Raw genomic sequence first — 19,327 nt, 5'->3', positions numbered from 1 at the left:
ACTTCTCCCACATTTATTAAAAATTGTCGCCATTTTTTAAGTATTCAGTTTACAATAATGCGGTTGGGATCACGGGGTCAACTCAGACGCCCGAACTAAGACGTGAATGAATGGCGTGGATTGTTCTCTTCTCGTCGTCGACATCCCTGTTAAGGCAATAAAGAATGACAGGCATGATTGCAGAGCAAGAGACCACTTCCCTTCGCTTCAACCCAAAATTGAGAGGGATCCCTTCCCTCGTCTCTTATCGCCGTTTATATATTACATTCTCATGCATCGAACTTGGCACGTAGGTTCAAATTTCTACTTGCATAGAGTTCGTGATCCGGTGGGATATAACACGGCAGACCATGTTTTTCATTATTCGCATGCATCCCACCTTCACCAGAACTTGTATTTGGCACTCGGGGGAATTTTACACATACTTCCGGTCTCTTCTTCCTTCTCGTTGACAAAAGCCTCCAAAGGTAAGAAACGGAAAAGCTTCTGTCACTATCGGTTAGTGGAGAGCTGATGATAAGAAGGTGCTTGTGGGAAAAGATGTTAAAAGGTGAACGATCCAAATTCTGGATGCTACGATTGTGCAACCTGAGTTTTTGGGTCTCGCTCGATATCTTACATCTACGCATACTAACTTGTTTTTGTCATCGGAGCTTCATCTTAAAACGTCAAAGGGAGTGTTTGTAGACTCAGATCTGAAACTCCAGGCGAATCTGAAATCCGTTTCACTTGGTACTGACAAAAGTAAACAAATAGTGAATTTCACTACTGCATAAAAGGCATTTGAGTGGCCAAACCTTGAATTGGAGGTTCCACTTCCATATGTTTAGAAGGTCGGATCTCAAATGCTTGGATGTGAGATCAAAGCGAAGAGACAAATGAATGGCGGCAGAACGACAGAATTGCTCTTCCTCTCGTTCAGCAGAGGTGAGTAAAACGGTCGCTTTCCTTTTTACGTCACAAAGGAACACTGAGCAGATTCTTATCTATGTCCTCCTTACCAAAACTTCCATCCTCTCACCAAAGATTGTCGGGGGAAAAAGAAAAGAAGGTTTCGAACATGGACACTCTATATTATATCTACAAGGAACGACTTCCGACGTCGAAGCTCCTTAACCGGTCAAATCGGATCATCCTGTCTCAAGTTTGGATCACATTGTCCTTCTGATCCCCTACACCCTTCATCTTCTTTTCCGGGGAAGCAATAAGCACATGCGCCCCTCTGCATTTTTCATTAAAAAGAAAGTACTGAATTTGCGCGCTTTGCATCTTGTTTACTCTTTGTTTTTGTTTTTTTAAATTTAAAGAATACGCGCTTTCTGCATTGTCTATGTTATAATGCTGATTGATTTATTACACATAATTACATTGCATATGTCACAAGCTGCCTTTGCAAGGCAAAATTAACTGGGGTTAGGCAGCTGGAGGCCGAATATTATGAAGATGTGGAGTCGTATAGCGTTTTGGACTTTCGAGGTCTCATAGTTAAGTCTTGCGTTGAAGAGGAACATTTTTTAAACATATTTGACCCGTTGAGAGCGGGAGAGAGATGAGGGAATAAGGAGGGACAGAGCGGATTCAATTAACCTTCATAACAGAACCCCTAATCCAAACCTCAATATTCCTCAATTGAATTGAATTAAAGACATAGCTATAATTCATTCCATCCCAACCCACATGTTGCTTTTATTGAATTGAGGATCAAATTCAAGAAAGAGAGGAAAAAAAAGCACCAGCGCCAGTCCCTCCTCCGTCTCCTTACCGACCAAAAGCAGCAAAATTCATCCTCCTCCTCGTCGAAGAAAGATGCCGCGAGATGGGATGGGACCCTCAAAAACCGAAGCATATGGGTTGTAGGACACTTTTTTCACCTCCCAGTGCACCCATCTGTTCTTCTTCTCCGGACTTTTTTCTTTTATTAAAGCCGACGACGTCAACCGTTTGAATCTTTTTTTTTTTTTTCTTTTCTGTTAAATCGACGAGTTGGAAGGATATGAGTTAAAAAAAAAAAAAAAGCATCATCATCACAAAGCGGGGGCTGAATTATCAGAATATAGGCAAAACCATGTAGTATATGTGAAATGCTGCATAGGGATATAATATGGCCCCGCCGCCAACCCACTGAGTCCACGGAAAAAGGCAAGAGGCGATGCACATCATGGCCAGCGCCATCGTCTCTGGCCAATCTGCTCAGTTGGAGGGAGGGAGGGAGGGCGCCAACTCGCTCCAGCCTTCTATTTGTCCTTTTCCTTCCTTCCTTCCCCCAGTTTCCTTCGAGCAATTACCATCCCATCGGCGGAAAGCAGAACATGAAAAAGTAACTTGTAACAGAGAAAAAGATGGCTCCTAGCTACGCCACGCATAACACATTACCTTCACTCGATCGTCGTCATATTCGGGACAGGCAGGCTTCCTTGCCACTCAAAGGCCGCCACCGTCAAATATATATTTTCAAAGGTCGCTCTCTCTCGAATTTCATCCTTCGACTTCTCCAATCCCTCATGGTTGACCTTCGATCGACCCACCGAAAGGAAAAAAAAAAAAGTCCCCCGCATTTTTTTGATTCCCTCTGTTCCTTCACAAGCCACTAAGCTCAGGGATGTCCAAGTGTTTTCTTTAGAAAGGGGCCTTCATCTCCACCGTCTTGATCAGCTTCAGACCTCCGGTTCTACACACTTGATGTGAGTTGAGCTTGTCTTCTTCTTCAGCTGTACTCTGCCTTAACCACTGGCTTGCAGCAATAGATAGAGTGTTTTGAACTTCCGACTCAGGAGGCTCGACGACTCGCGTGATATTTAACCGTCTTAGCGCAGCTCAGGAGAGGCAACCCCAATCCCACGAAAAGGTTGAACGGAACCCCCTCCCTCCACCCTCCACTGCCAGACAAAGTCTCATGCTATAAATACAAACCAACGCACCCCTTTTCTCCGCCCACGCTATACCTCCTTTTCCCTCTCCCTCTTCCTCTCCCCAACGACGGAGAGACTACCCGAATCGGGCAAATTCTCGTGGGGGGCCGGTACTTCTGCTCTCTCCTCTTCTCCTAGTGCCACACCTCCCTCCGTTCGTCTCCCCTCTTCCACTTTTGCCTTTGCAAGTCCCAAACGCTTCCTACGACGTTGACCGGCAAACTCCGCGGCCAGTAACCTGCAAGTGCTTTGTTTCTTTCCTCTCTGCTATATGTTGCTGCTGGTGGATCTGTAGGTGCCCAAGTTTCGGTTCCCAGATCCGCTCGCCACGCCTAGTCAACGGTAGTCGTTCACTGCCCTGTAAGTTCCTTTCTGTAGCCATCTGTTGCACGCCGGAGACTGCCGAAATCCTGTCTACTTGGTCGTTTTGCGTTGTCAGATTATGTGTGCTTCAGTTAGCATAAAATCCGATCACAAGTTTTACAATTTCTTAGATCGTCCTTTGACCGGTCCTTGGGGATCCCCTAGTTGTTTTGCTTTTCTTTGACCCTAGTTTTATTTTTAAGGAATCGCCTGGAAATCTTCAAAACGAAACCTGCAAATAGTTCTGTTTAAAGGCCAATTGCTTCAGCTGGATTTCCCAGTGCTCGTTGTTGCTCTGACTTTTCTCCGGGAACATGCTCAGGAGGTGTGATCGAAGCGCCGAGGGACTTCCCGGAGGCACAAGTTGTTCGAGGTCGAGCAATCCGGTTTCTCGCAGCCACCGCGATGGGACTATAGCGCGGAACTCGGGGTTGAGGTGGAATCGTGAAAGGAGAGTCCACGAAGCAAGGAGTCTCTGTTTCGTCTTCAAAAGGGAATACAATGGCATTATCTAGCAAGGCCGATAAGAAAGCGGTGTTGGACGTCGCGTCGTGGTTGTTCAACATTGTCACCTCTGTTGGAATCATCATCGTAAACAAGGCCTTAATGGCCACATATGGTTTTACTTTCGGTAATTTCTCGACTATTTGAGCATTGATCCTGGTTTCTCACTGCTTTATGGAATCTGATTCTTGCTTCAAAAGTTATCAAGACAAATGCTAATAAAGAAAATGGCTTTGTGGTTTGATTTATAACTTTTTCTTCGAACGAACTCTCAAGAGGAAAAAAATTCATTACCATACAGATTCGTTGGTTCTACTTTAATGACCTTTTCTTCTGTTTTGTTGTTTCAAGGGAAACAAAGAGGGATCTTCATGATTGATCGTACCTACCGATTATGTCATTTGAATATGGCGTCATGTGTCTTTTTCTTCTTGTTATACCCCAGCTATTTTGTCGGGATTGCTTTTACTTTTTGCTTCAGCTAAAATAAAGCTTGTTGCAAGAATGCCTCTATGAAATTGTTTTCCATGAATAATTTGGTAAAGTTGTCTTCGAAGTTTATAATGCTCATCCAGCTTTCTTGTCAAACGTTTTCTATGTTAAAGATCTCTCTCTCTCTCTCTCTCTCTCTCTCGGTGGACTTTTAATCAGATCTACCGATGGAAAGATCAAAATGATGTGAATTATGACTGGAGTCTTGCTTCTTCATACCCATAATTTGTGGAACAGGTTCCGATGCCTCAGAATCTCAAAAAAGACGTTCTCCATTTCCTAATTCTTATTCAATGTCCATACCTAGATCGGTCCTGAATTTTCGTCAGCTGAACAGAGCAGCACAACCAGAAACAAAAATCATATCAGGTTTTTCAACTGAAATATTTAATAAAGATTACTGATCTACTGATCTTCTCTGCAACTTCAGTTGGAGAAACTTCCAAAGCAAATGAAGGTCTAACAAGTAAAAGTCGAACACTGTGTTAATAAGTTTCTAGTAGAGAAATCGCAGTTTTAGACATCATGGTACATCCACACGCATTGCTTCCAAAAGCTAAATTTTGAAGCCAGACCCAAAAATGTGAAGTTTATTTGGAACTATCTCTTCCGGAATATATATATATATATATATATATATATATATATATATATATATATAGAGAGAGAGAGAGAGAGAGAGAGAGAGAGAGCGCCAAGTGAGTTGGTCCAAGCATTCAGCTAGATTTGTGCCATACCTGAACTAAACAAATGTTGTCATTCATGTAATTCTTTTGATCAACTTGTTTGTACCAAGGGATTTTGTTATGGTAATCTTGTGGGTTCGCATGCAAAATTTGCTTTTATCTGGCTTTTTAGTAGCCTGTGTTTTCGTTCTGCACTTGAGAGTCTGGAATGCCTTTTTTCCCGCTGTCATTTTAGTCTTGTCCATTTGTCTAGGCAATTATGTGCTCCATATGATGATTTTGTGGATTTTCTTTTTCTTTGTCAGCATGCACTACAAAAGTCGGTTTAGTTGTATGCAGGATGTTTGCATTCTTTAGCAATATTAAGGTCCTGTTGAAAAGTCGTTTGACCTTTATTGGTGACTGAAGTATTTCCACTGAAAGTTTTTAGATACCTTTCAAGCGACTCAATATTCTATAGCGCATTAATTTCATGTTATAATTTCTACAGCAACTACATTGACCGGACTGCATTTTGCTACCACAACCTTGATGACCGTGGTCCTTAGGTGGATGGGTTACATCCAAGCCACTCATCTGCCACTCTCAGAGCTTCTCAAATTTGTTCTTTTTGCAAATTTTTCGATTGTTGGCATGAATATCAGTCTAATGTGGAACTCTGTGGGATTTTATCAGGTGAACATTCTCAAGAGTAGCTTAACTTAGTTATCAATTTCAACTGCTTCCAATATTTTATATGATTGTACTTATTCTTCTGCTAATATATTGGTGTACATATAACTGAATCTGTTACTCTGTTGGCAGATTGCAAAGCTGAGTATGATTCCAGTTTCTTGTTTGCTGGAAGTGGTATTGGACAATATGCGTTACTCCAGAGGCACGAAGCTGAGTATCCTTGTGGTTCTCCTAGGTGTTGGTGTCTGCACCGTCACTGATGTCAGTGTGAATGCCAAGGGGTTTGTTGCAGCTATTATTGCTGTTTGGAGCACTTCATTGCAACAATATGTAAGTGCATGACTTTAGCTACTGAATCAGTTATGTATCTTTAGCTTCGGAGAGTTCATAGCCACTCATTTAGTTAATCATTTGTATCTTTAGCTTGGAAGCGTTTGTGTCCTAATGCTGTAAGAAAAGTCAATAATTATTATTTTTTGCCAGTCTTCAACCATGCGTTTATGAATTCATTCTATTGATGGTTTTGATGTTGCATACAGAACAATTAGATGGCCTTGACTTACTGCTGAGGTTTAGATTTTTATAAACCTTGCAACATCCTCTACTTGATTTTGGTCATTGGATGCAGATGCTCTTGGAGCATGACAATGTAGTCTGCAACAATGAAATATTTTAATTCTGTAGGAAAAAGAGGTTATTATAGACACTGACATTTCCTTCTCTCGATTCCTTTGGGCAGTATGTACATTTCTTGCAACGGAAGTATGCACTTGGATCATTCAACCTGTTGGGCCATACTGCACCAGTTCAGGCTGGAACATTGCTCTTTGTAGGGCCCTTCTTGGATTTCTGGTTGACAAATAAAAGAGTTGATTTGTATAACTTCAATAGTACCTCCGTGGTAAGTATTTCATATGGGACAGCTTCATGTTTCTTCTTTAGAAGAGTTTATGCTTAGGTATGGTAGTGCATGAGTTATATTTGAAGTGAACACATGATAGACCATAACAGAACTTTCTTCTGGATGGTGACCTCAAAATGGACTGAAGAAAAAGAGAAATGGAAGAGATGAAAGGTTTTATAGAAGTCACACGATTAGAATATGAAACAAAATCTATTATTTAACTGAATTTGAATCCTAGCATAATTGAAAAAGTTGGTTTCAGGTTTCATCCAGGTTCTTTTAACATGATACTGTAATTAATAGCATTCTATTGGTGCAATTAAATACTGTTTTGTTTGCATTTTGCCATTTGAAACCTCCATCTTGACTGTTATAGCAAGTAAGGTCTTATGGGTGTAAGTGCAGTATCAAGTGTCAGCTTGTAGTTTTCTCTGTTTTGTTTCCTAGTGTTGATTCTCTTAATTCTTTGGTGCAGTTCTTCATTATCTTGTCATGCACAATAGCGGTGGGCACCAACCTAAGCCAGTTTATCTGTATCGGAAGATTCACAGCTGTTTCATTCCAAGTTCTTGGTCACATGAAAACTATCCTGGTTTTGTTTTTCGGCTTTGTGATCTTCGGCAGAGAAGGTCTTAATTTGCATGTAGTTTTTGGCATGATTTTAGCAATACTTGGGATGATCTGGTACGGCAATGCATCTTCTAAACCTGGAGGCAAAGAACGTTGGACTGCTCCTCTTCCAGCTGATAAATCTCCAAAAGTTGCTAGCTTGTCGCAATCTGGAGAATTTGATGAAAAGGTTTAGCAACCAATGGAGAAAATCTATGCTATATATCTTGACAGTACGGGAGAGCTATGCTGGTTAGAATCACGAGCTTTAAAGTGAAAGTCTAGCATGGTCCGCATTCCTTCATGTCGTATGGTATGCTTTCGTCTCATTGCTTTCCTGCTGAATGGTTGCAGATCCGTTAGTGCACTTCCCAGAAGATTGCAAATTGTGCTCATTTGTGAAGCAGATTGCTCTCCTTTCCGGTACTGAGGACCAAAGGTATTGAAACATTTCCGGTTAGGCAGCCCCTAAAGATTTTCTCAACAAGTTAAGAAACTCGTGTATTTTCTTTATAATTATTTGGATCACAGGTTACTTGATATATTTTTTTCCTTTTCACTCGTAGCCTTTAATTTATATGCATTCAGAATCTCTTGACAAGTCTAACGGCAGATGGGTCGCTCTCTCTCTCTCTCTCTCTCTCTCTCTCACACACACACACACACACACACACACTCTCTCAGATGCTCCGATGTTGTCCACTACTGAATCGAGCAAGTCACCTAAAAAAAATTAGTGAATTGAATTGAACTGGAAATTGTTCGTAAATCAGTCCAAAATTGCAACTTATATTTTGTATATAGAAAATCGGTGAGATTGAGGTTGACGTCAACAACATTGGTAAGCTGTGCCAGACCTGTGACGCTGGTCTGGCGACAAATGAAAAATATGGATCTCAATAGCGAACCTGAACGTATTTTCCAATTGGAGTTGGATTTATCGATTTATGTGATCTTCATTCACTTCGGCGGACATTTTAATAAAAAAAAATATTATGCATTGCACACGAAAGTGGTTGGAAGCAAAAACAGGAGGCTATAATTTTTCAGGTGCAATTTGAATGCGTTTGTGAATAAAAAGTTTGTACAAGTTTTCTTGAGAACGTGTGTAGGGTGGGTGATAAAAGTTCAACAGTCGGAGGCTTAACCATTTCTAACCTGTTGTTGTCCAAGTTCTCGATATGAAGAGAATCAGCGAGACGCAAGAATGGTTTCTTCAGACAGATCTGTGATTTTTGTTGGTTGTTGATATTGCTAAAAATTGGAGCGTATCGGACGATACCTACCGTATCGGCTCTTGTCAATATGATATTCGTAGCCGCCTTGGGGCTTGATGGCAGTATCAGTCATCTCACCTGCCGTCTGGTTTGTAGTTCGGGCATCGGAGTTTGCCACTCGTATCCGCCAGATTGCTCCAACCGGGCAAACCGATTAACCTAAGATGTCACATATGTGACACGTTCATAGCAATGCGGGAAAAACCACATCAACTCATTCTTTTTCGAACTTAATGAGCCAAGCCTAATCAAAATTAAAAGATTTGAGTCTACCTCAGCTCATTCAACTAAATTCCGAGTTCATTTGTTAACTTGAAATGGACTCATTTAATGAGTTAAACTCAGTCCGAGCTTATACAAGTTGAACTCGAGCTCAAGTTGGCTCAGATTCATTGTACAGCCCTAGGGTCCACGGCCAGAGAAGCTATGGGCTCCAAAATCAAGGGCCAACTAAAATCCTAGACTTAAAGCAACCTTTCCACGAAGGCCAACAGATATCTGATTCTGCAGCTCCAGTAACGGAATTGTTATTTACATTTACTAATAACAGGAAAATTACAATTTTGAAATGGTGCTAACGATTCGTTCCTTCAAATGAGGCTAAAATGCGCTCTCCGTTGGATGACTAAAACCTGCCTTTTCACCGTCAAGAAACCCAACTGCTACCGGGAGTACCCCCAACGAAAGTATCTCCACAGAGGGGGGAAAAAAAAAAAAAAGGATACAACAGCACCAAAACAACTAAACAAATGAACTTGGGAATTTTTTAAAAAAAAAAAAATGGCCTCAACACATTGAAATCCCAAGCCCCCAAAGCCCAATCAGGACACACTGAAACAAAAAAGTGGATAAATTACAACAAACCTCCGCAGCCTAGCATCACACCCAAAGGACAAAGAAAAGAAAGCGTATCAATGCTGTTTTTTGTTTTTAAGTGGGACTCGAGGTAATATTTTCTTTGGAAACTTTTCACCCAAAGCATTGAATTGTTTCTTGATTTCCAGAAGCGCCGTGTCCGCAAAGCAGTCAACGTGATCCGCGTACCTTTCATACAAAACTAGAACGGTATGCAACATGATAAAAGCTGCAAAAAAAAAAAAACATCACACAATTACAAGCAAAAGAGGTGCCATGAGAAGGGACAAAGATATGGCAATCTAATAGAAGAGGATTTACGCACATTTGTCTCTCCTAGCCAACATTGTTTTACCTTCCAACTTGAAAAAGCATTTGACCTTATGACCTTTCATTGTAAATCAACGGATTGGTTTCCTCACAAAAAAATGTAGACTTCAATAAATTGCATAGCTACGATCCTGAACTGCATGCATCAGTTTTGTGCTCCAACATCTCGATTTTGACCGTCAGTACATGCCATGTAATCAGCTGAATGGCAACACGATGAACAATGAAGGTTCATCAAGTCGTCCAAAGAAACTTCCACAAGAAGCAGCATGCTGTACCAGGTTCCTAAATGTTTCCTATATCAGGTGTAAGACTAGCGATTCTGGTTTATTCGAATTAATGAATGTAGGCTGACCTTGTTTTTATAAAGTACTAGAACCTTTTATCTACAATTCAACTTCTTCCAATTTGTCGTCCCACCTGACTCACCAGAGTATCATTCACGCAATCAACAAAATAAAAATAACAGAGAAAGCGGGTTGTTAACTGACCTATGTAGAATAGAGTTAAGAAACTGCACCAACTACCAATTACGGCAAGAAACCATAATCCAACGGCCACCTAAACAAAAGTTTTATTGGTCAGTATGAATCGAACACAGAAGTTACGAAAAGTAAGTGACACTTTTGATTCAAGTACCATGACAAATTTCTTTAAGTTTCTTCCCAATGCCACCTCTTGGAAGTAAGTGATGCTCTGGTTCATTAGGAGTGTCAGATACACACCTCCTCTCACAAATAAATCCTCCTCAAAATGAATTACAGGATATCTTGGTGGAGATCTGAACACGGTCAGAAAAAAAAAATATGAGCCTGATAAAAATTAAAAAAATCAAACACATACAAATAAAATTGTAGATTGGAATGTTGTGTATAGTTTCATGCATGTGCATAGGCTGTTACAATATGCAGAGAAAAATAAACTGGCAGGAGAGGCTCACTTGCGGATGAAGGAAGACATATTGGACCAGACAAACAACGAAGCCAGTGACAGCATAAGAGAGTTGCAGACCAATACAAGCAACTGATAGCCTAGCAGTTCAAACAGAAACCAGATGACTGTAACTCCCGCAAGGATACTTGCAGTGGTGTACGTATTCCTCCAGAGGAGAATATCAGCAGCTAGAAAACCAAATACGAAGAAAGTTCATTCAACATGAAGAAAATGTAGGCATAGTTGAGTTCCTGTATTGACTACTACAAATAGATTCAATAGGTATAGCTTGGAACAGTATTTTGCAAGAAAGTACGGGCACTGATCACCATTAATTGTATAAAAGATCATGTAAAGTGCCACAAGCTACACAATCATGAGAGTGTCGTAGGTTCCATATAATTTAACAGAGAACCACATTTCATATTTGCTATACTGAACACCACTAATTGTGTAAAAGATAATGTTAAAATTCCACAAGCGACATAATCACGAGAATATTATAGGCTCCATAAACTGCATCCTATATTTGCTACAGGGGGCTTTTTAGTGGAGCTGAAAAGAATAATGAAGCAGAGATGATGCTCACAGACATCTCCTCATGCAAGAATCAGTAGGCAGTGGAAATGATTGAAAACCTCGCGATGACATTCAACTACTCAAACTGGCAGAACCCTATTAAAAACTAATTAGCATGGTAAGATTGTCCTTTAACCAGCACAAATTCCACAATTATCAAAACATTAAGCAAGGCTCACGCCTTCACGGCATTCGTAACACATTAAAGCATTCTCTTCCTCTGCCATTTGTTTGAAAAGTTCAAGATTTTTTGTGCGGCAAAATCTTCGCAAACAAAAAGTAGAACCTGTGGCATCTGAGGCAAGAAAAAGCTAACGAAGCAGAATCCTCACGATCAAAAGATCTGAAAAGAAGAAAAAAGCACCAGAAAATTAAATTTCACTGTAAAAACTGTAAGGAGAGAAAGATTACCATTGAACCAGAAAAACAAACGATACCCTCATGGCAAGGGGCTTTTAACTGCGCCAGTTTTTCCCTCCCTCTTCAGTGCAGAAGAGGAGTAAGACGGCAGGTGATCATTAACGAAACGTTTGATAAGAATTATAAAGCATAAATAAGAAATACAAGCAAGTTTCCAACTCTTTTAGGTACCGACTCTCCAAAACAAGCTTCGGCCAATAGAAAACGAAACGGTACGCTTTGAAACAAATCTAAACAAGCTAAATTTGATAATTAAACATACTCACACCTCTCGATGCGAGAGGGTCTGAGAGGGGGGAGAGAAAGAGAGAGAGAGAGACTAATAAAAATGGATAGTGCAGGGTGTTAGAATGGACGCGTCAGCATTAACTTCGAGAAGACTACATGGATTAGAAGAAAAAATGTGTGAGCTGAAGAAAACCACATATAAATATCAATCTGCAAATAATAGATTACTTGGTTCGATTTGTGCGATCACACTATGCAAATATAATAGGCAAAATATTACAAAAATACAAAATAGAAAATAGGCTCTTTCGATCCCCAAGAACGTTTCCCTGGAAAATTTATAAGTAAGAAAAGAAAAATGATCCGATAAAAACAATTTCTGCAAAGACAATAGGAAGAAGGAAGCAAGAGGGGCAGACTAAAAGAGGTCAGCAAGAAAAATCAACGGGGATTTGAAGTGAAAACAGGGCAACGTCTCTTACGTTTTCCTCCACCCAAGAGGGCGTGTACGGGCATCTCCTTCCTACCGGAAACGCTGGATGGTCCCTCGCCATCGGAATCCGACGATGAAGAGTCGACCTCTTCCCCCTCATCCTTCAACTTCTCGAGTACCGACTGAGATCTCGACTCCTCCGCTGTGGTCGCCATTTTCCCAACCTATAAGGGAATAAAAAGTGGGTTAAGATGGCGAAGAGGAATAAGAAGAATCGAACGCATATTCTTCAACTTTTACGAGGCACGGCGAACACGCAGCAAAACTCAAGGGAATATTTATGACTAGTGAAACCGAAAAACATGTCGGAAATCGGAATTGCCACCTGAAACTCGCCGACAAACCGATCCTTTCGTTTTTTTCAAGGACGTACGGCTCGTGAATCCCATCTTGGGGTTTCAGGAAATCCAGGATGGCAAGACAGAACTTAACATAACTCAGCAAATTAGACGTGAATGGAACCTTATCTTTGCGAGGGCTCTTCTGTTTTGATATTAGACAGCGATCACAGAGAGAGAGAGAAGGAAAGAGGTCGACTAATTCTTCCAGAAAATCTGCTCTGTTCACAGGTCCTCCGCTAGAAGATAAGCATGCAACTGCTCTACGCGTGTAAAGAAGAACAATAGCAACTAGAAAAGACGAGCGCACGTATGAGCCCAGGACAAAAGTCCGGTGGAAATATGCCCCGCCATCCAACTTTAGTAATTGTTGATGTGCACGACAAGATTACACCATGTAGACTCAGCTTCCGTAGTTCTAACCAAGCCATAAAATCTACGACCTCGGTAAACATGGCAGATCGAGTTTAAGTTTGGCTGTGAACGGAGGATTCCCTCCCACCCTTTCAAACTCCTCACCTTTCCTTCTCAGTGCTTGTCTAAACAAGCAGGCGGCCTTCGATACCACATAAGCCGGAGACGGGTCTGCTGCCGCTAAATGCTTTAGAAGCTTTAGTTGAAGCAACAGCGTCAATCTTACAGCATCAAGTAAATTCTTTTATTTCTTAAATATTTAAAATAACAAATAGAACGCTGTATTCCAACTGGAACTAACTACATGTTTTTCTCTAAGCAAACTCAAAGAACCACTATATATTCAAAACGGGGCCAAAGTTTCTGACTGAAGGGGCAATAACCCATTAAATTTTACCTTTTCAAGGGGCGACAATATATAAATAATTAAAATGACCATGAGATATGAATCTGAGAATCAAACAAGTACTATAAGCCCACATGCCCCGCCACTGCTTTTGATATTGTCAATGTAAAATACAGCGTTATACAGTTGTCCATGAAGAGATTATGCTTTTCCTTTGCTGGAGACATATTTAAATGAAGAATTCTATAAGAAAAAGCTCAAGGTGTCTATCGCTTAATGACGACAGGACTCAGCAATTATATAAAAAAAGAACTCATAATTCATAGGTTGATATAGGAATTTAGAGTTGAAAGTTTAAAATCTATAATCTTTAGCTAAGAGAGATGAAGCAAATCAGTTTCTTTAATGCATCTATGGTTAATTAGACTGGCAGGACAAGGCCGGAATCATGTGTCTCTGCCACGGTCATAGTTTCATCCGTGTCATAACAAAAAACTTTTAAGACACATTCATGTTAGAAAAGCATAAAGTTCATAGCTAATATGTGTCTTTTTTGTTATTAAGCGGATCGAACGGAGAGACTATAGAATTAGTTGAAATTTGTCACCAGTAAATTAAAGATTTTCTTGTTCTTAAGAAATGTTTTGAATCTTCCTCAAAGCATTAACAATATTCGCCCGTTACTACTTAGGATTTGCTTCTCACGTCGGACATGATTGCCACGCACATACGCCTGCGAAGATGCGACGGATTGTTGACCAATTGAATTATCAAGGACGGAACGCGCATCGATGATGAGGCCCACTAGGCTTATAGCCAAATTAACCAACTCAGATCAGACGGCTGTGTGCCCGCCCCCCGCCGGTACGACTGCCGGCAATGCCACCGTTTTCACTGGGAACTAGCGATTTCCATGGCTGTGACATCCAGAAGGGAAAATAGGAGCGGATTTGTCGGGGAATTGAGTCGTGACTGGCTGTATCAATATTAATCGATTTTCTTAACTCCAAGTTGCCTCCTTCTATCTAGTTATTAAACAAATTGGGAGACGGAGTTTGCTCCTCAGCTGGCTGTCTGAATGCTCCTACAGAAAAGAAAAAGAGAAGGATTGAAGAGAAAAAGGGGGGAGGGAGAAAGGAATTCTCTTGTGCAAGTGGGGATAAAACTTTTGTCTCATCTCCTGTGGCCCACTGCCATCTGGCTTCCTCTTTCTCCGCCGAAAGGGGACAAAATACACCCTGTTGACGAATTTGGAGAGGGAGGGCCTCAACTTTCCCATAAGATTGATTGGTTGGTTCTTCACCCGGAACTGCAAGTTGGAAATTGGGAGCGCCACCACCACCATCACGCGCTCGCTGTCTGGTGAAGATAGATCGGTCATGTCAGGACGAGGAGAGATCATTCGTCGGCTGAGCTGCAGCGGAACTGGAAACGGCTAAAACAAAGAAAAAAGGCCGCCCAGGCCACGGCTGGCTACAACACATGCTTGTTCTCACCCAAAATTAGGTTGGCTTTTCACCTTTTAAAAGAGAAACATGCTGTGCTCGGAAAACTGGTCAAAGATGGTGAGTTTCACCTTCACTCCGATCCGTTTGCACCTCAAATCTGAACTTCAAACTCCATGGCCAATTGAGCAACAGGACCCATTAGGCTTGGCCATGCTCGGTAGGTACGCAACCTTTTGTTTTGTCAAGGCACATGGGGATGGATACTTTTTTGGGCATGGCTGTAGGTTCTTCCTGGCCAGGTACTCTTGTGGAGGTACCAGGTGTTTGCTATGATTAGTTCGTGATGTTGTAAGGACTAGCTGACGTATGCTCCGGCAAAACTGTTTCTAAGACGATCTCTGCATTTTGTGAGGATAAGGATTGGGGATAGGTTTTAATGAAGAGATCTATAAGAAGAAATAATTAAAGAATCAAGGTGTGCAGTTCTTAATCCTCAGGTTAAAGTTTAGTGTACAATTAATAGCGTTATCTTTGTAGTATCATCATGCGTAGTTAGCAGAAGCATGTTCAAGACTCATCTATCAAGATGTAAAAGCAACCAACTTTTTCGGTGCAGATGGCCTCATTCATTCCCCTCGCCTATTTCGGTGAGCGCTTTGACACAGGTGGATTTTGACCACACGCGCAGAAGCCATCCTAGAGGGAACGGATGAGATGAGCAACCGCAGTGACCAAGATAACAATTCGAATTAGGAAAAGCAAGAACATGTTGAAAAATTAAACAAGGAAAAGAAGGATTTTAATGTCCTTCAACGATTAAGAGAGATAACGGGGGTCAGCTTTGTGTTGGTTTTTTCCCATCTCATCTCGATTTGAAATGGACTCCAGTGTCGATTTCTTCAAAAAAGAAGGTCTGTGCTATAAGCAGTAGAACAAGAGGTATGGAACGCCCTACCCACATTCATAGTGATAGATGCAAAACAGGGGGGATAATCCAAGCTTAAAACAGTTTCATAAATTACCAGATGTCCATTCCCCACTTACGGAACTTTAATCTTAGGGCGAACACATTGCAAGGAAATTACTCCTATGGGCATCAATATCATGCATGTTTTGTAAAAGCTACAGCACGCTTGCTCAAACAAGCACAAGCGTCAAACTCCAAAAATGAAGAGCAGATCTCAGCATTTGTCATGCTGTGTTCGATAGCGGCAATCCCTTTAATAATGGAATAGACTTTCAACAAAATTTATCACTTTGTGGCTCCCTAACAAGCAAAGAGCAAAGGAAGGATCCAAATAACCTGATCGGGTTAGATTAGAAACCATAATTTAGTTTAGAGTAAATACTGTGCTTGTGGAATGAGAATTGCAACAACACAGTATCAGAGACCAACTTTTCTCGTCCATCAACCTTGTAATAAAGAAAAAACAACAACTATCGGCAAATAAAATAAACTCCACAAGGTTCCTGCCAATTCCAATTTGAAGAATAGTAAACTTGAAATAAGGGTGTGATGGGCGATTCACAAGAGCGACATTTTTTAGGCCTATGAGGGAGCCAGATGCTGTACCGGGAACAACATTCACAAGAATAAAGCACCACTTGAACTAATAGAAAACCAGGTTTTGCCAAAACCCAAGTTTGAATGTCATCAAAACATTACTGAAATGGTGTTTTGGGGCAAAACCTGGTTTTAGCTTCTCATCCAAACACCTCCGTAAGATGTTTCCTGCGCAGGGAAATAAGAAACTACACATCCTCGAGAAGCAGGCTACTAGGGGCCTCCCCCATTCGAGACATTCAGCTCCACTACACATTTGGAGCAATCCTTCTTCATTAATCTGCTTCCCTTCCAACAAGTGGCACAAGATACCAAGTACATGATGATTATTTGTTCCCAAGACGTTGATTGAGCTCTTACAATTCAAAAGCCATTTGCAACGTGGGCGGTCATTTGTTCTCTAAACTTACTTTCTTAAAAGCACAATTCTGCTCAAATACAGAAACGCTGAACCTTTCTTGTTTTACACGACCAGTGCTTTGAGCAGGGATCAGGTGAAAGGATATATATATTTCTTCTTCAGAACAGTCTGGGTTGGTCTGATTTAGAATTGCAAACACAGGCTGGAAACAGTAAAAGTAATTGACATTAAATTTTGCTTTAACGTTTTCTTTTTTTCTGGATCTCAGTTGAAACTCAATTAATTTTATTTCAGGTATGTCATACCGATATCTCTCATTTATTAATCGAACCCCACAAGTTTGAAATAGGTTTTACTTAACCTGATTTTTTGTTTGATTCGTTCTGATACTAGGTTCATATGCAAGGCGCTAGAATGTGCGTGGGGAACCTAGTCCTCTTTGTGTTTAAACTTTAAAGACACTGCAGAGATCATGCTGAACTGGTGACTGCAACCGCCACACCTTGACTGGATTCCCGCAGGTATCAAAGGCATCTCTCTCAGCTCTGTAGAAAAGCATAGAACAAAGATGAGAAATGATTTAACGTGGACGAAATCTTTTGCAATCCACAAAAGGCCACCATCAACCTTACATTAATTCATATGGTTCAAGTCCCTCATTTATGGGGAACTTTACGACCGTTTGTAAGGAACCGTATTAAATAAAATGAGCTCTTACAATTCACATGATGCCAAATCTTCTCTCCTACCATAAAGATTTTCCTTTATGGTTTATAATTATCTTTAGTAAATCCCAATATTATCGTCTGCTCAAATTCTTTCTATCACGACCCAATTTTTAACACCAAAAATTTTTTTTTAATAATAGCGAAAGTCATGACCAAAACCAAATCAAACCTTTATTGATTTCAACAATAAAAACATTTGGACCCACACAACTAAAATAAACACAAAGCCCAAAACCGACATAGTGTCCAAAATGGCAATGTCCGTCCATCACAAGACTGATGTCGTCACTCCAAGAGCCAAAATCTATCAAGAACTACTTGTAGAGATAGAAAGAAGGGTCAGAATTCCTCTGAATATAAAAAAATCCAGCCATGAATGGAACATGGCCCAACAAAAATAACATTTGATTTTGTAAAACAAATTCATATAAGGGCCTTATAAACCACAACCATAAGACTTCAAATCTTAACACCTATTAGAGTTATGTTACATTATAAAAAACGAGATATGCACAACCTCCAAATATTCGTAGACTTTCAACCGTGGCCTATCATTACAATGGGTATGATCATGGTGCCGAGCAACAACAGAAATCCTCGTACGCACTCACAAGCAGAACAGAACATATCTTCACCTGGCGATCCAACAGATTGAGGGTAACCTACAGTAAAGCCTCCTGAGATATCTCAGATCGTTGCCGCAGCAGCAACGTCCCTCTAGGAACCCGGGGTGAGGGACCAGGAGACGCCTTGCTCTCCAACAGAAACAGCAAAATCCTGGGCTCTTGTGCCGCCCAATACCCTATGGGCCCTCCAGTGTAGACAGAGGAGTGTGCGACAACAGTGAGGTCACGCGCATCACTACCTCCCGAGACGAAACCAAATACTGGGTAAAAACACACGCTTGCACTCACATATACCAATGCATACACCATCCATGTTTCGCCTTCAAAATTCGAATGTGAGGGTTTATCATCATTAGACATCGTCTATTACCTCTCACAGAAATTGCCCTCAAGTTCGGTTTCCCATACAAAAGCAATAAGTCATTTTCAATTTTTATGAAGTGGGGACAGCTTATGGAATATACATACCAAGTATTTTCCCCCACCACCCAAACAAAGCAAAGTAGAATAACTAGGGGTGAACACGAGCCGAGTCGAGCCCAAGTTCACCCAGCTCGAGCTCGGCTCAGCTAATGAAAACTCGAGTTCGAGAATAACTCAAGTGATGCAGTTTCAGCTCGACTCGACAGAATTTGTTGAGCTCGAGCTCGACTCGAAGGCTCGACAAACTCGTTTCTCTACTTTGTCTTCCCAGCTTCGTCTTGCTCAACCATTGCTGTCACGGTGTCACTTGCTTCTTCCTCACCCAAAACGCATGAGAAGGGTTTTGAAAGACCTCGCCCACCAAGCAGGGAACCCTCACCCAACACAAGGTTTCAAGGTGAAGGTTTCTAAAACCCTCACCTGCCCAAGTGAGGGAGTGAAACCCTCGCTTGGGCAAAACCTTTGCCCGATCGAGGGTTCCAGAAACCCTCGCTTGGGCAAAACCTTTGCCCAATCGAGGGTTTCAGAAACCCTCCCTTTGGCGTAGCCTTTGAAGGAATTCATTGGTGGCTGGTGGCGGTGGGAGTTCATGAAAACCAAAGAGAAAGCCAGTGAAGAGAAAGAGAAAAATGGGAAAGTGACACAGCATCGATGGAAGGAGAAAGGGAGAACGAAATAAAAGAAGGAAAGTGACGCATCGATGGATATTGGTTACTAAAGCTAATGAGCCGAGTTGTGTTAATCGAGCTTCGTTAAACAAACTCGAACTCGACTCAATAAATAAACGAGCTGAACCAGCAACTCGTTCTCAACTCATTGAGT

At 41.2% G+C, this 19,327-nt stretch overlaps 2 protein-coding genes across 7 annotated transcripts; one reads left to right on the top strand and one right to left on the bottom strand.

Moving 5' to 3' along the window:
- Positions 1-2,441: 2,441 nt before the first annotated feature.
- On the top strand, positions 2,442-7,701 carry LOC116262962 (UDP-rhamnose/UDP-galactose transporter 6-like). 3 transcript variants are annotated; one of them, XR_004174545.2, is made up of 7 exons: positions 2,714-3,269; positions 3,595-3,903; positions 5,445-5,629; positions 5,759-5,959; positions 6,369-6,530; positions 7,009-7,394; positions 7,497-7,701. XR_004174545.2 is itself a non-coding variant. In XM_050080241.1 (6 exons), exons 2-6 carry the CDS (start codon positions 3,774-3,776, stop codon positions 7,336-7,338), a joined length of 1,008 nt encoding a protein of 335 aa, XP_049936198.1. In that variant the 5' UTR covers positions 2,442-2,681; positions 3,595-3,773; the 3' UTR covers positions 7,339-7,701. The 3 variants fall into 3 exon arrangements, 2 of the variants coding, with proteins under 2 accessions (XP_049936198.1, XP_031498372.1); XM_050080241.1 differs by lacking the exon at positions 2,714-3,269 and adding an exon at positions 2,442-2,681 and having other exon boundaries at positions 7,009-7,701; XM_031642512.2 differs by having other exon boundaries at positions 7,009-7,701.
- Positions 7,702-9,161: 1,460 nt separating this feature from the next.
- On the bottom strand, positions 9,162-13,127 carry LOC116263216 (reticulon-like protein B4). 4 transcript variants are annotated; one of them, XM_031642863.2, is made up of 6 exons: positions 12,720-13,117; positions 12,247-12,421; positions 10,545-10,725; positions 10,244-10,385; positions 10,096-10,165; positions 9,162-9,503 (listed from the first exon to the last, which is right to left on the bottom strand). In XM_031642863.2, the coding sequence occupies exons 2-6, from the start codon at positions 12,410-12,412 to the stop codon at positions 9,331-9,333; spliced, it is 732 nt and encodes a 243-aa protein (XP_031498723.1). In that variant the 5' UTR covers positions 12,413-12,421; positions 12,720-13,117; the 3' UTR covers positions 9,162-9,330. The 4 variants fall into 4 exon arrangements, with proteins under 4 accessions (XP_031498723.1, XP_031498724.1, XP_031498725.1 ...); XM_031642864.2 differs by lacking the exon at positions 12,720-13,117 and adding an exon at positions 12,583-12,719; XM_031642865.2 differs by lacking the exon at positions 9,162-9,503 and adding an exon at positions 9,510-9,805 and having other exon boundaries at positions 12,720-13,127.
- Positions 13,128-19,327: the final 6,200 nt, after the last annotated feature.

The sequence above is a fragment of the Nymphaea colorata genome, chromosome 10 (assembly GCF_008831285.2).
Source record: "Nymphaea colorata isolate Beijing-Zhang1983 chromosome 10, ASM883128v2, whole genome shotgun sequence".
NCBI lineage: Eukaryota > Viridiplantae > Streptophyta > Magnoliopsida > Nymphaeales > Nymphaeaceae > Nymphaea > Nymphaea colorata.
The sequence above is the reverse complement of the archived record's forward strand: the minus strand, read 5'-3'. Positions and strand labels throughout refer to the sequence as shown.